General features: G+C 44.9%; 1 protein-coding gene across 1 annotated transcript; it reads right to left on the bottom strand.

The window, feature by feature from the left end:
• Positions 1 to 1,164: 1,164 nt before the first annotated feature.
• On the bottom strand, positions 1,165 to 3,487 carry LOC137794675 (C2 calcium-dependent domain-containing protein 4C). The gene is made up of 2 exons (XM_068591607.1): positions 3,405 to 3,487; positions 1,165 to 2,470 (listed from the first exon to the last, which is right to left on the bottom strand). The coding sequence occupies exon 2, from the start codon at positions 2,414 to 2,416 to the stop codon at positions 1,175 to 1,177; it is 1,242 nt and encodes a 413-aa protein (XP_068447708.1). The 5' UTR covers positions 2,417 to 2,470; positions 3,405 to 3,487; the 3' UTR covers positions 1,165 to 1,174.
• Between the last annotated feature and the right edge of the window lie 6,334 nt (positions 3,488 to 9,821).

Genomic DNA, 9,821 nt, shown 5'->3' on the forward strand with positions numbered 1-9,821 from the left:
CTACTTAGAATCAATTGATTTGCTTTAGAAACCTGTTTAAACATTGTTAAACATTGCACCGATTTCTTTATTTGTTTGAAGGTACCCTGCGAAGTGTTTCACCAACAGTGGCGCTGGGGAGTAATGGTCGTGCACATTGCATTGGCTTAGTGCAATTTTACTGATTGGCAGACAAACTTCAATTAATTGGGCGAAGAGGGATGTAAACAATGCAGTATGTTAATTATTTAAAATGCGATTTTACGGGGAAGGAAATGCATTCAATATGATTTTTTAGACCTCAAGTATCAACATAATTTATTCAAAAAAACCCACAGGGCACCTTTTACCTTAAAGTTACCTTCACTTTACTAAACTATAGAAACAAATTTTAGATTTTTGCTTTACTAATAAGAAAGAAATTTGACTGACACAATCAAATTATGGCAATCATAGGACTTTGCATTATAATTCTATGTTTGATGTGCATGTAAATGTGACTATTGTGGCTGCTCTGTTTGTCCCTCGCCCTCCCCAGTAAGAGGTGGGCCATGGCAACTGGGATCAAAGGGTCATTTGCACATCAGGATGTAGTACCACTTCAAAGCTCTGATTCACAAAAGCATCTTTGTGCTGAACACACGGCGTAGCTGATGCAGAATCCCATCCTGCGCTGCTCTGGATTTATGTCACATTACAATAATCAAACCGTGCCACGCATGACGAACAGTGCAGGCAAGGACAGCGATCAGGACGGATGCACAGGTGTCGTCCAACCATTGAACCGGCCCTGGCTGAGGAAGTTGGCTGGGAGAAATGTCCAGAAAAAGAAACCCTTTCATCTGTCAAATGAATCTGATGCTGTCGAGCCCGGCTTGGTTTAATGAGCATTCATTATTGGGGGATAGAAACCCGGGCCGGCCTCAAACACCATGAATCATCCATCCACGAACATCAAGAGCTTCATTTTCTGAGCTTGGCTGTCTTTTCAGATCTCAGAAGCAAGCCCCTCTCTTCTTCTGAGAATGTATTTCACTACCTCTCGCTTCATTGTAACGTTCATGATTTTCATTGGAATAAAATGAGCAGTTTGGATAGGAACCAGTGCAAACTTCGAATTTAAGTTTCAATCAATGTCCTGTTTTTTTCTGCCTCCTTTGACCCCCCCCTCCTCCGCCCCCCAGGTCCTGTGGCTTTAAACCCCCGAGAGCAGCTTCGCGAGAGGCAGCTCCCGCTCTCCCAGCAGGCTGTCCCTCTTCAGGCTGGTGCCTTTGTTCACCACCTTGAACTTCACCTGCAGGTTCTTCACCTGAACCAAGCTTATCGAGTCGAAGAAGAAGTCCTCGTTGAAGACCGGGTTGCGGCTGTTCTTGATGATGTTGCTCCTTTGCTTCTGCAGCTTGCCCGGGTTCAAGTAGACAGACACGCAGCAGTTGATGCTCTTGATGTCAAAGTGCTTGTCGTAAAGACTCTCGGCCACCAGGACTCGGATGAGCAGGCGGGAGGTGCTGGAGTCGTAGTTGGCGCTGATCCTCAGCGTCCCGCCTTTGTGCAGGTTGATGGTGTGCTCCCGATGGAGCCCGTGGTCCGACGCCCCCGCGCCGTGCAAGGAGGGCACGTGGAGCCGCCGCTGGATGTTGGGGCTGGGCTCGGCCGAGCTGCACTCGTCGGTGGAGAGGGAGCTGTGGCGGGCGAACGAGCGCTTGGCCTTCACGACTTTGGCCTGCGTCTCGTGGGTGAAGATCTTGAGGAGGGAGGCGGAGCGGGAGAGCAGGGGAGAGCTGAACGGAGAGGACTCGGCTGAGGAGCAGGTGTCGCTTTCCCCGCCGCTGAAGTAGCGGTAGGGATTCATGTGAGAGGCGTTGTAGTCGGCGGGGTTCAGGTGGTTTCCCCCGTCGCTGCCTCTCCCCTGGGTCTTCCTCTGGGTGTTTGGGGAGGTGATAGGACTGGTCAGCTCGCAGTGGAAAAGCGACTCCTTACGGCGAGTGTGGGGGCTTTCCTTCAAGGTGGCAAAGCCATAAGGGGTTTGAGTCTTAGGCACATAAGGCAGGGACATTGCTGTCTGCGACTGGGGGTCTGCGTTGGTGTCTCCGACATCGTCAGCGCTCTCGATCTGGATGATGTGACGGTTCGCCGCTCTCAGCAGGTTCTTGGTGTCCCCAGCGATCTTCGCCACCAGGCGCGGACTTCTCGGGCTGCTGATCTTCTTCCCGCTGCTGATGGTTAGCTCCGAAGTTGAGGGCCGCAGTCCTTCTTTGGGCGTGACGTTCAGAATCTCGGGTTCCGGTGGGGCGCTGACCAGCTTCGGAGGAATGAAAAAGTCCGGGATCTTGTCGGGGGTGAGAACGTTGCTGTAGGGGACGCCTTTCTTGTCGTTCTCCCCCTGACGCAGCACGCCGCTCTCCACCGACCCGCGGATCTTATCCAGAACCCACATGGTCCCGCCAGGCAGGGGGATGTGTGGGCGAGTGGAGTAGGTGCAGTCAGGTGTCTGCAATTAATAACACACAGGTGGGAGATGTGAATGATCAGAGGACGGTAACTCCACGGAGAGCAGAGAGATAATAATAACACCTCGGTGCTGAAGCTGTGATGACGCAGGCTATCATGAAACTGCATTCACACCGAATGAAACGCAAATATAGCAGCTTAACTTTTTGACGCTTTCGACAACAGATGCTCTCACAGTAAAACGATTTTGTTTGAAAAACTGAATTTGCTCGAACTATTACATTTTGGGGAAGTGGACCTAACAGCCAACACGTCTCCAGAAGCAGGACGGTGAAGTCTCTGAGCACAAATCATCCAGATTTCACAAATACAGCCTTTCCAAAAGAGGAAATAATTGGTTTAAACAGCAGAGTGGCTTCATTGATTGGTGGTGTAAAGTGTCCAGAAATTGATTAATAACAACAAAGAAGGTATTTTCCTTTTTTTGTGTGGATATTTTTATGTAACACATTTAACATCAAATTCTTTTTTTTGTATTTATCAGGCAGTAAAAACATTAACTAACTGCTTCGTCCACGTTTGTGTGCATTTTATTGTATTGTTAAAACGCAGGAAATTCTGGTTGACTTCTTGCTTTCTGTTTTATTTTATTTTTTTTAAATAAAGCGAGATCAGAAGGAAATAATATATTCTAGATAGTTTTGCCTAATTAAATTAGATCAATACTCCTGAAATGAATTATCTAACAGCAGATTATCTGTCCGCTTGTTTTACAAGATATGTAAGAATATAAGGATGAAGAAAAGATATTCAATAAAAGTTACCAACGAACATTTATTTCAACAGGTGCCACAAACGCTTCCTCCAATTGCGCACCAGTGCGTTTTTCCAAACCTCTCAAATCTTGTGTTTCCGTGTATCCCGGCGGTAACACACAGCTCCTGTCTGCAGAAATGTGCAGCTCATCTACTCACCGAGGGACCCGGTCGTCTTTGTCCACTTGCTCCGGCAGTAACAGGTGTTTTCTCGTCGGGTGAGCCTGTGCGCTCTGCGGCGCTGCTCTGCGTCCTCAGACGGTCTCAGCTCCGGAGCGCCTGCCGGGCGTTTTATAGACGGCAGCTGACCAATGAGATCACTGTGCGTTTCCGCGTTTTCCAGTGCAACCAAGACAAGAAAACACACGGGTTACATGTCAGAGGCGTTGACCAGCACAGTCTCTGCTCCACTTCAATATGTTTTGTGGGGATTTTGTGCACTTTCTCACATAACTTGCGCGTTAGAATACAGACACAGCCACTCTGCTTCACTCATCTTCTTGTCTTTCCCCAGGGATACACACGAGTTATTTTAGATTAATTTGGCTCTATTGCATCTGAACAGCCTACATGACACTTGTCTCTTTGAAGTCAAGCTTTCCAGAAGAGACTGCAGGGCTTCATTCATTCATTATATATATATATATATATATATATATATATATATATATATATATATATATATATATATATATATATATATATATATATATATATATATATATATATATATATATAATAAGACCATTTGACCTGGAAAAGCACTTGCAGCTGAGTAGACAATGAAGCGTGTTTTTTTTTCCCGAAATGTTCCACTACTTCTCTTTTTGTCCATCTGTCTTTGAGTTTCAGCCAATGGGTTCAACAGACTGATCGGTTTCCCTGGAACTTTGCTATGGCAACAAATACGTTTGTCAGTCTAAAATAGAAAAGGGCCCCACTGACTTCATTGATCTGCAGGACAAAAAGCACTTTATTTGTCCAGAAAGCTTGGTTTTAAGTCAAGTGCCACGCTACCTGGACTGAGAGGGGAGCAGCCACCGCTTCATCGCAGATCACTCGCACAGATCCGATATCCCCGCTGCATTGACTTGACAGGAGGGGATTTAGAAATGTACGATTTCAGCTGTGAGCGTCCGTATCTGGTGACAAACAGGTGACTAAACATTGAGTAACATGAAAAGCCCGAGAAGAGGTGTCACCTCTGCTTGTCTCTGCCTCATTCGGATGGAAAATTAGATTTATTGCAGCCTCTTTTGAGGCCCAGTGGCGTGGAAAACGTTCACTTCAGGTCAATCTTCACTTGGTTGAATACAAGAATAACTCGTTGAGCCCCAGTACCACACAAGTCTTGATATCAGAGAAGCTCTTGGTACCATATCACACCAAGAACGTCAGAGTAACACAACATTCACCCAGCCTTCTACAATGTGTCCCACGTTGTACAGAATATGATCGCAACACCAAGGAGGGGCATAAACAATGGGAAACCGTTCGTCCAGACCTCTACAAGCTCTTATCTTAACCTCGAGAAACCCATTAGCCTCCTCACAGAGTGGACTCACAGGCCTTTTAACTGCAAATCATTCAAATCATCATGTCCATCCCTTCATGACACCCAGGAAAATGTATCAAGACCAAATCTCAAGCATTTCTGACACGAAGCAAGAAAGAAAGTTAAAGTCACCTTGATGAAGCGCCAGCAGCCAGACCGACGGCTCAGTGAGACTTTGCTTTTTAGCACTAAACACAAACTACAGCTGAGGCTGATGTGATATTTGGTTAGAAGCTATGGACAAATTAAAAAAGGACCTGAGGGATGGAAGTTTGATGAAAACTCAGATGATCTTTAATTTATTAAAATTCATCCGGAGGAGGATATAAATATTTGTTCCAAATGTCATAGCACTGATATCAGCATTCAGCTCCATTATCACCTAAATGACAAAGTTGTCTCTAATGTATCCCACTGAATGCAGGAGCCTCTACGTTTTACACTTCTATGTTTGCAACTGTGACGTATTTCACAGCAATATGAAGAATAAAAATGTTTCCAGGGAATTTAAGTCAGTAACAAATTACATTCGTAGAACATTTGTCGTGACATCCAGACAATACAACAAAGGCACACATGCACATAACCAACTACTGAAGACCCGTCTGTTAACACATGCCACTGTGCAAATGAGCACCCACCCACAAACCCAGAGATCCACAGGAGGATAAACATTCTTCGCCAGGTGATGGAAGTTAACCCGGACGTTAAAGTTCAACCTGCACGGCGTGTAAACCATGTCGGCTATTCCAGCTCTCGCCGGAGATAATTACACACGTTGCCTTCGGAGGTTGTCTCAGAGTTCATTGTCTGATGTGATCAACCTGTGAAAAGAGCCACTTACCATATAGATTGCAGAGGCCCATTTGAAGCCTCACCGCCGCCGTCCGTCATCTGGAGCCACAGGGCTCACTCTGCGGCCTGGAGACACTCGGCCTGTCACATTTGTCAAGGGAAACACGTTTTCAAAGATTTCTGTGCTGAGAAAAATCTCAATCATTGGCAATTACGCAGTTCAGACTTCCCCGAGACTTACTGACAACTGACCAGATCAGTTGAGTGATGAGGATTTTCACTGTTGGTCATAACGGTTTTGTATAGGGGAAAATGCACGTCACACTTTTAGGACCAAATCAAATTTTAAAAAAAAGTGCAAATTTAAGAGATATAAAAAACAGAGAAAAACCCTGAGATTAGCTTTAGAGCTTCACAATCTGCATCTGTCAATATTAAGTAAGATATGATGACAAAGAAAAGTTTATTATTGATTAACAAATGTTTCAATACAGTTCACTGCAAAACCTCGAGTGTTTTTACAGGTAAACCCCCCGTATTGTTAAAAAGAAAGCAATAGAACATTTATGGGAAGAAATGCGTTCGTTAGAATGGAAACAATATCTTCTGAGGGATATTTAAATGCCACTCCATGCGCACACTGTTAACAGCTTCCTTGACGAAATAATGAGATCAGTACACAAGCGCCTGTGAATCTTCAGCGTCTGAGACGAGGACAGCCCGGAGAAAAGGTTAATGTGTCTGTTCTGCTCTCATTAATGGGCCGGACTCTACATCTCTGTCAGTCGGAAGATGTGAGGAACACGGAGACGAACCCAAAAGTAGTAAGTGCAGCTCCTCAGTGAACACGTGTTTCAGGGAGGCTGAACTCATGGGGATAAACTGGTGGTGGAAGAAGCACTCAGATCTTTGACTTGGGGCTCATATATTGCAAATAAATTGATTTTTCATCTCTTCTTTGTGTGATAAAGATAAAAAAAAAAGTTACACTCAATCTATGCAGGAATACACAATCTGTATTCAGATCTCGTGTCTTTAAATGAGCCAGAGGGTGAATACAGGAACCCAAAATACATGTATGAACCTGGAAATAAGCCTCATGCTCCTTTAAGTGAAAGTAGCAACACCACAAGGTACAAACACGACTATTAGCACAATATCTGCATTCAAAACTGTACTAAAATAGAAGTACAAAAGTATTAGCAATACCATGTACGTAAAAGACCGAACATGGCTCGTCATGCAGGAAGGCCAGTTGTATAATGACGTCCTTCACTTTAATGTTGCAGCTGGTAGAATTGGAGCTAACGTAACTTCATACTGCTGAGCAGCATGTGAAGCTTCCTGGAAGGAAAGGAAGTGCGAGTTACGGCTGGTGCGCCGAAAGGAAGCCGTCAGACTGAGCACTGCAGGAGGTTTGGCCCACCTCAGGTAGCCTAGAGAGAGAGAGAGAGAGAGAGAGAGAGAGAGAGAGAGAGAGAGAGAGTGTGTGTGTGTGTGTGCGTGTGTGTGTCTCTGCATTGACTCCTAACCCTTAACCCACATGGTCACTCATTATGGTCGGCGCGTCACAGAGTCCATTTTTACCCCACTCTCTCTCGGTGTTGCCATCCATCTTTCTCCTTCCTGCCAAGCCGCTTCCACACAACTTCTGTTGCCTTGGAGACATCTCATATCCTGACACATGGACCGAGGCCCCTCTCGTTCCCTCTCTCTCTCTCTCTCTCTCTCTCTCTCTCTAGCTCTCCCCTCCCCTCCATCACAAACTGTTCTCCCCCTTCTCACATCTCACATCCCCTCACCTCTCCAGTCTGTTACAGTTCACCCAGTTCGCTCGTCCTCCCCGGGACGTCCAGCTCTCCGCGGGTCACCGAGGTCTCCGACTCCCCGGTTGAAGCCTGGCGATCTCGCCGCCAAACCGCCAGCTGGAGCAGGAGGACGAGGTCGCAGTGTGAACCCGCCCGAGAGAGGACCACGGCTTGCAACATCTGGCTCTGATCCAGTTGTATACCCTGCCGTTTAAACAGAGCGTTATCGCTGTCACTGTATGTAAGAAGAGACACCGCAGGGAGAGCAGCAATGCTGCAAATGCCAGAAGTATTTCAGTGTCTTGCTCATTCGGGTCCACTGAACTGGCATTTGGATTGAACACACGCGGGGCAGAATGTCAGACCCGTCGCTACGGGAAACACATTTTATGGACCTGGGATACCTCTGTGAGGGTGGAGGAGGGGGGGGGGGGTGGATGGGATGACCCGGGAGCTCAGGGCAGAGCTGTTAAAAGGATGCAAAAGAAAACTAAACATGTATTGAACACATATAGATGGACTGAAACACCAGCAGGAGCCTTTAATGATCTATATTTGTCAAGTAAAAAAGCATTTCAAAGATTGATGATTTTCATTTTCTAGATCAACGCTGGGTCACCTTTACCAGAAAGAAATGAATTCATACACCGTGTGACTCACAGGTTGCTGATGAGGGCACCGCATGGGACTTATACTGTCTGCCTATAGAGTCGCAGTGGGTGATGAGAAAAGTGGAAATGACGAGTGGACACTTTGGCACTTTGCTATGAGTAAGTGCAGACATAATATGGGACTGGTATTAGTCTCTGTCTCTATATTTAAGTGGATGGCAGCGCCTCCTACTGGAGGACAAAGGCAGGGGAACATTGTGGTCTTCCGCTTGTGGCAGTGCTTGCAGACTCAGACGTTTGAGCTGAGAAAACAAGAGAAACACACACTTTAGTAGACTGCTATTGAAAACAAGTCATGTGAGAGACTGTTTTGTCGTCCTTGTAGTCACTCAGGCTTTTTACAGAACACAGAGAAACAGTTCAAATGAAACAAGAAGCGAGCTGTTGCCGCCCCCTAGAGGCATGAAGTAGTCACACAATGAACACTGACACCAAAGAGAGAGAGCTGCAATTCCCTCGATAAAGGATTAGAGCTGAGTAAAAACATACAGCAGAGCAGTTCATATGAGCTCATTTATTTTAAGTAAGAAAAGGTTATTGTACTCTGGTGTTTGTGTAGTGGTTTTCAAATTAAGTCCTAAAAGCATCAGAAAGAAAAGACACAGTCACAGGAACATTCATTACTGTTTTCAAAAATTGCGACTTCGGCTAATAAGTGACTCTCTGCAAGTCAAACGAAACACTTCTTTCTGTCTCCAATGGAGCTGCACATACAAGACAGAAGAATATGTCAGAAGAAGATCATTTTAGGTTGGATTAAACTTCCCTCTATAGTTAAGGCCTTAAGTATTTGGACGGTGACACAATTCTTCTAATTTTGCCTATTTACACGACTGCAAATTATTTAAAATAAAGCATCTATATGTGTTTGAAGTGTAGACATTCATCTTTAATTCAAATGGATATAACATACATATGGCATTAACTGTTTAACAGGGTCCCCTCACATTGTCAGAGGTTCAGGAGTCATTGGACAAACTAACGTAATATTGATTATATTGATCATTTGTAATACTTGGAGGAAAATCCTTTGCAGTCACCACCCAAAATAATCACCAAACACTGAGTTTCCTCCCTTGAGATGCTCTGCCAACCCTTTACTGCAGCCTCCTTCAGCTGCTGCTTGTTTCTGGGTCTTTCTGCCTTCGGTTTTATCTTTAATAAATGAAAAGCAGGCTCACATGGGTTGAAATCAGGTGACTGACTTTTCCATTGAAGAATATTCCATTTCTTTGCACTTCAGCTGTTTTCCCTTCAGCTGTTTTCGCAGTATGTTTTGGGTCATTGTCCATCTGTACTGAGAAATGTCACCCAATCAGTTTTGCAGCATTTGGCTGAATCTGAGTAGATCGGAAAGCCCTAAACAACTTAAAACTCATCCTGCTACTTCTATCGGCTGTGAAATCATGAATGAACATCAGTGACCCAGTTTCATTGGGAAGCAAGCCCATGACACGGCACTGCCGTGGCCACCAGATGATGTGGTTTGCTTTAGATCAGGAGCCGTTCCTCTCTTTACTTTTCTCTTCCCATAAAAAGTTCATCTTGGTTTTCATCTGTCCAAAGATCTGTCATCGATAAAGCTAAATGTGATGAATATATTGTAGTAATAAATGGCTAAATATAATGAATGAATAGTCAAATTGAAAAGCTAAAAGTAATACATAAATGGTAGACATACAAGGCTAAATGTAATGAATATTTGGTGGTAATAAACGGTAGATATTACTTTCACACACACGTTCGT

Source organism: Clinocottus analis, unplaced genomic scaffold (assembly GCF_023055335.1).
Source record: "Clinocottus analis isolate CAN_PGR_092001 unplaced genomic scaffold, fCliAna1.0.p SCAF_25, whole genome shotgun sequence".
Lineage (NCBI taxonomy): Eukaryota > Metazoa > Chordata > Actinopteri > Perciformes > Cottidae > Clinocottus > Clinocottus analis.

What these genes read in the sequence shown, in the direction of transcription:
- LOC137794675 (XM_068591607.1), bottom strand. Translation starts at nt 2,416, where the DNA reads ATGTGGGTTCTGGATAAGATCCGCGGGTCGGTGGAGAGCGGCGTGCTG.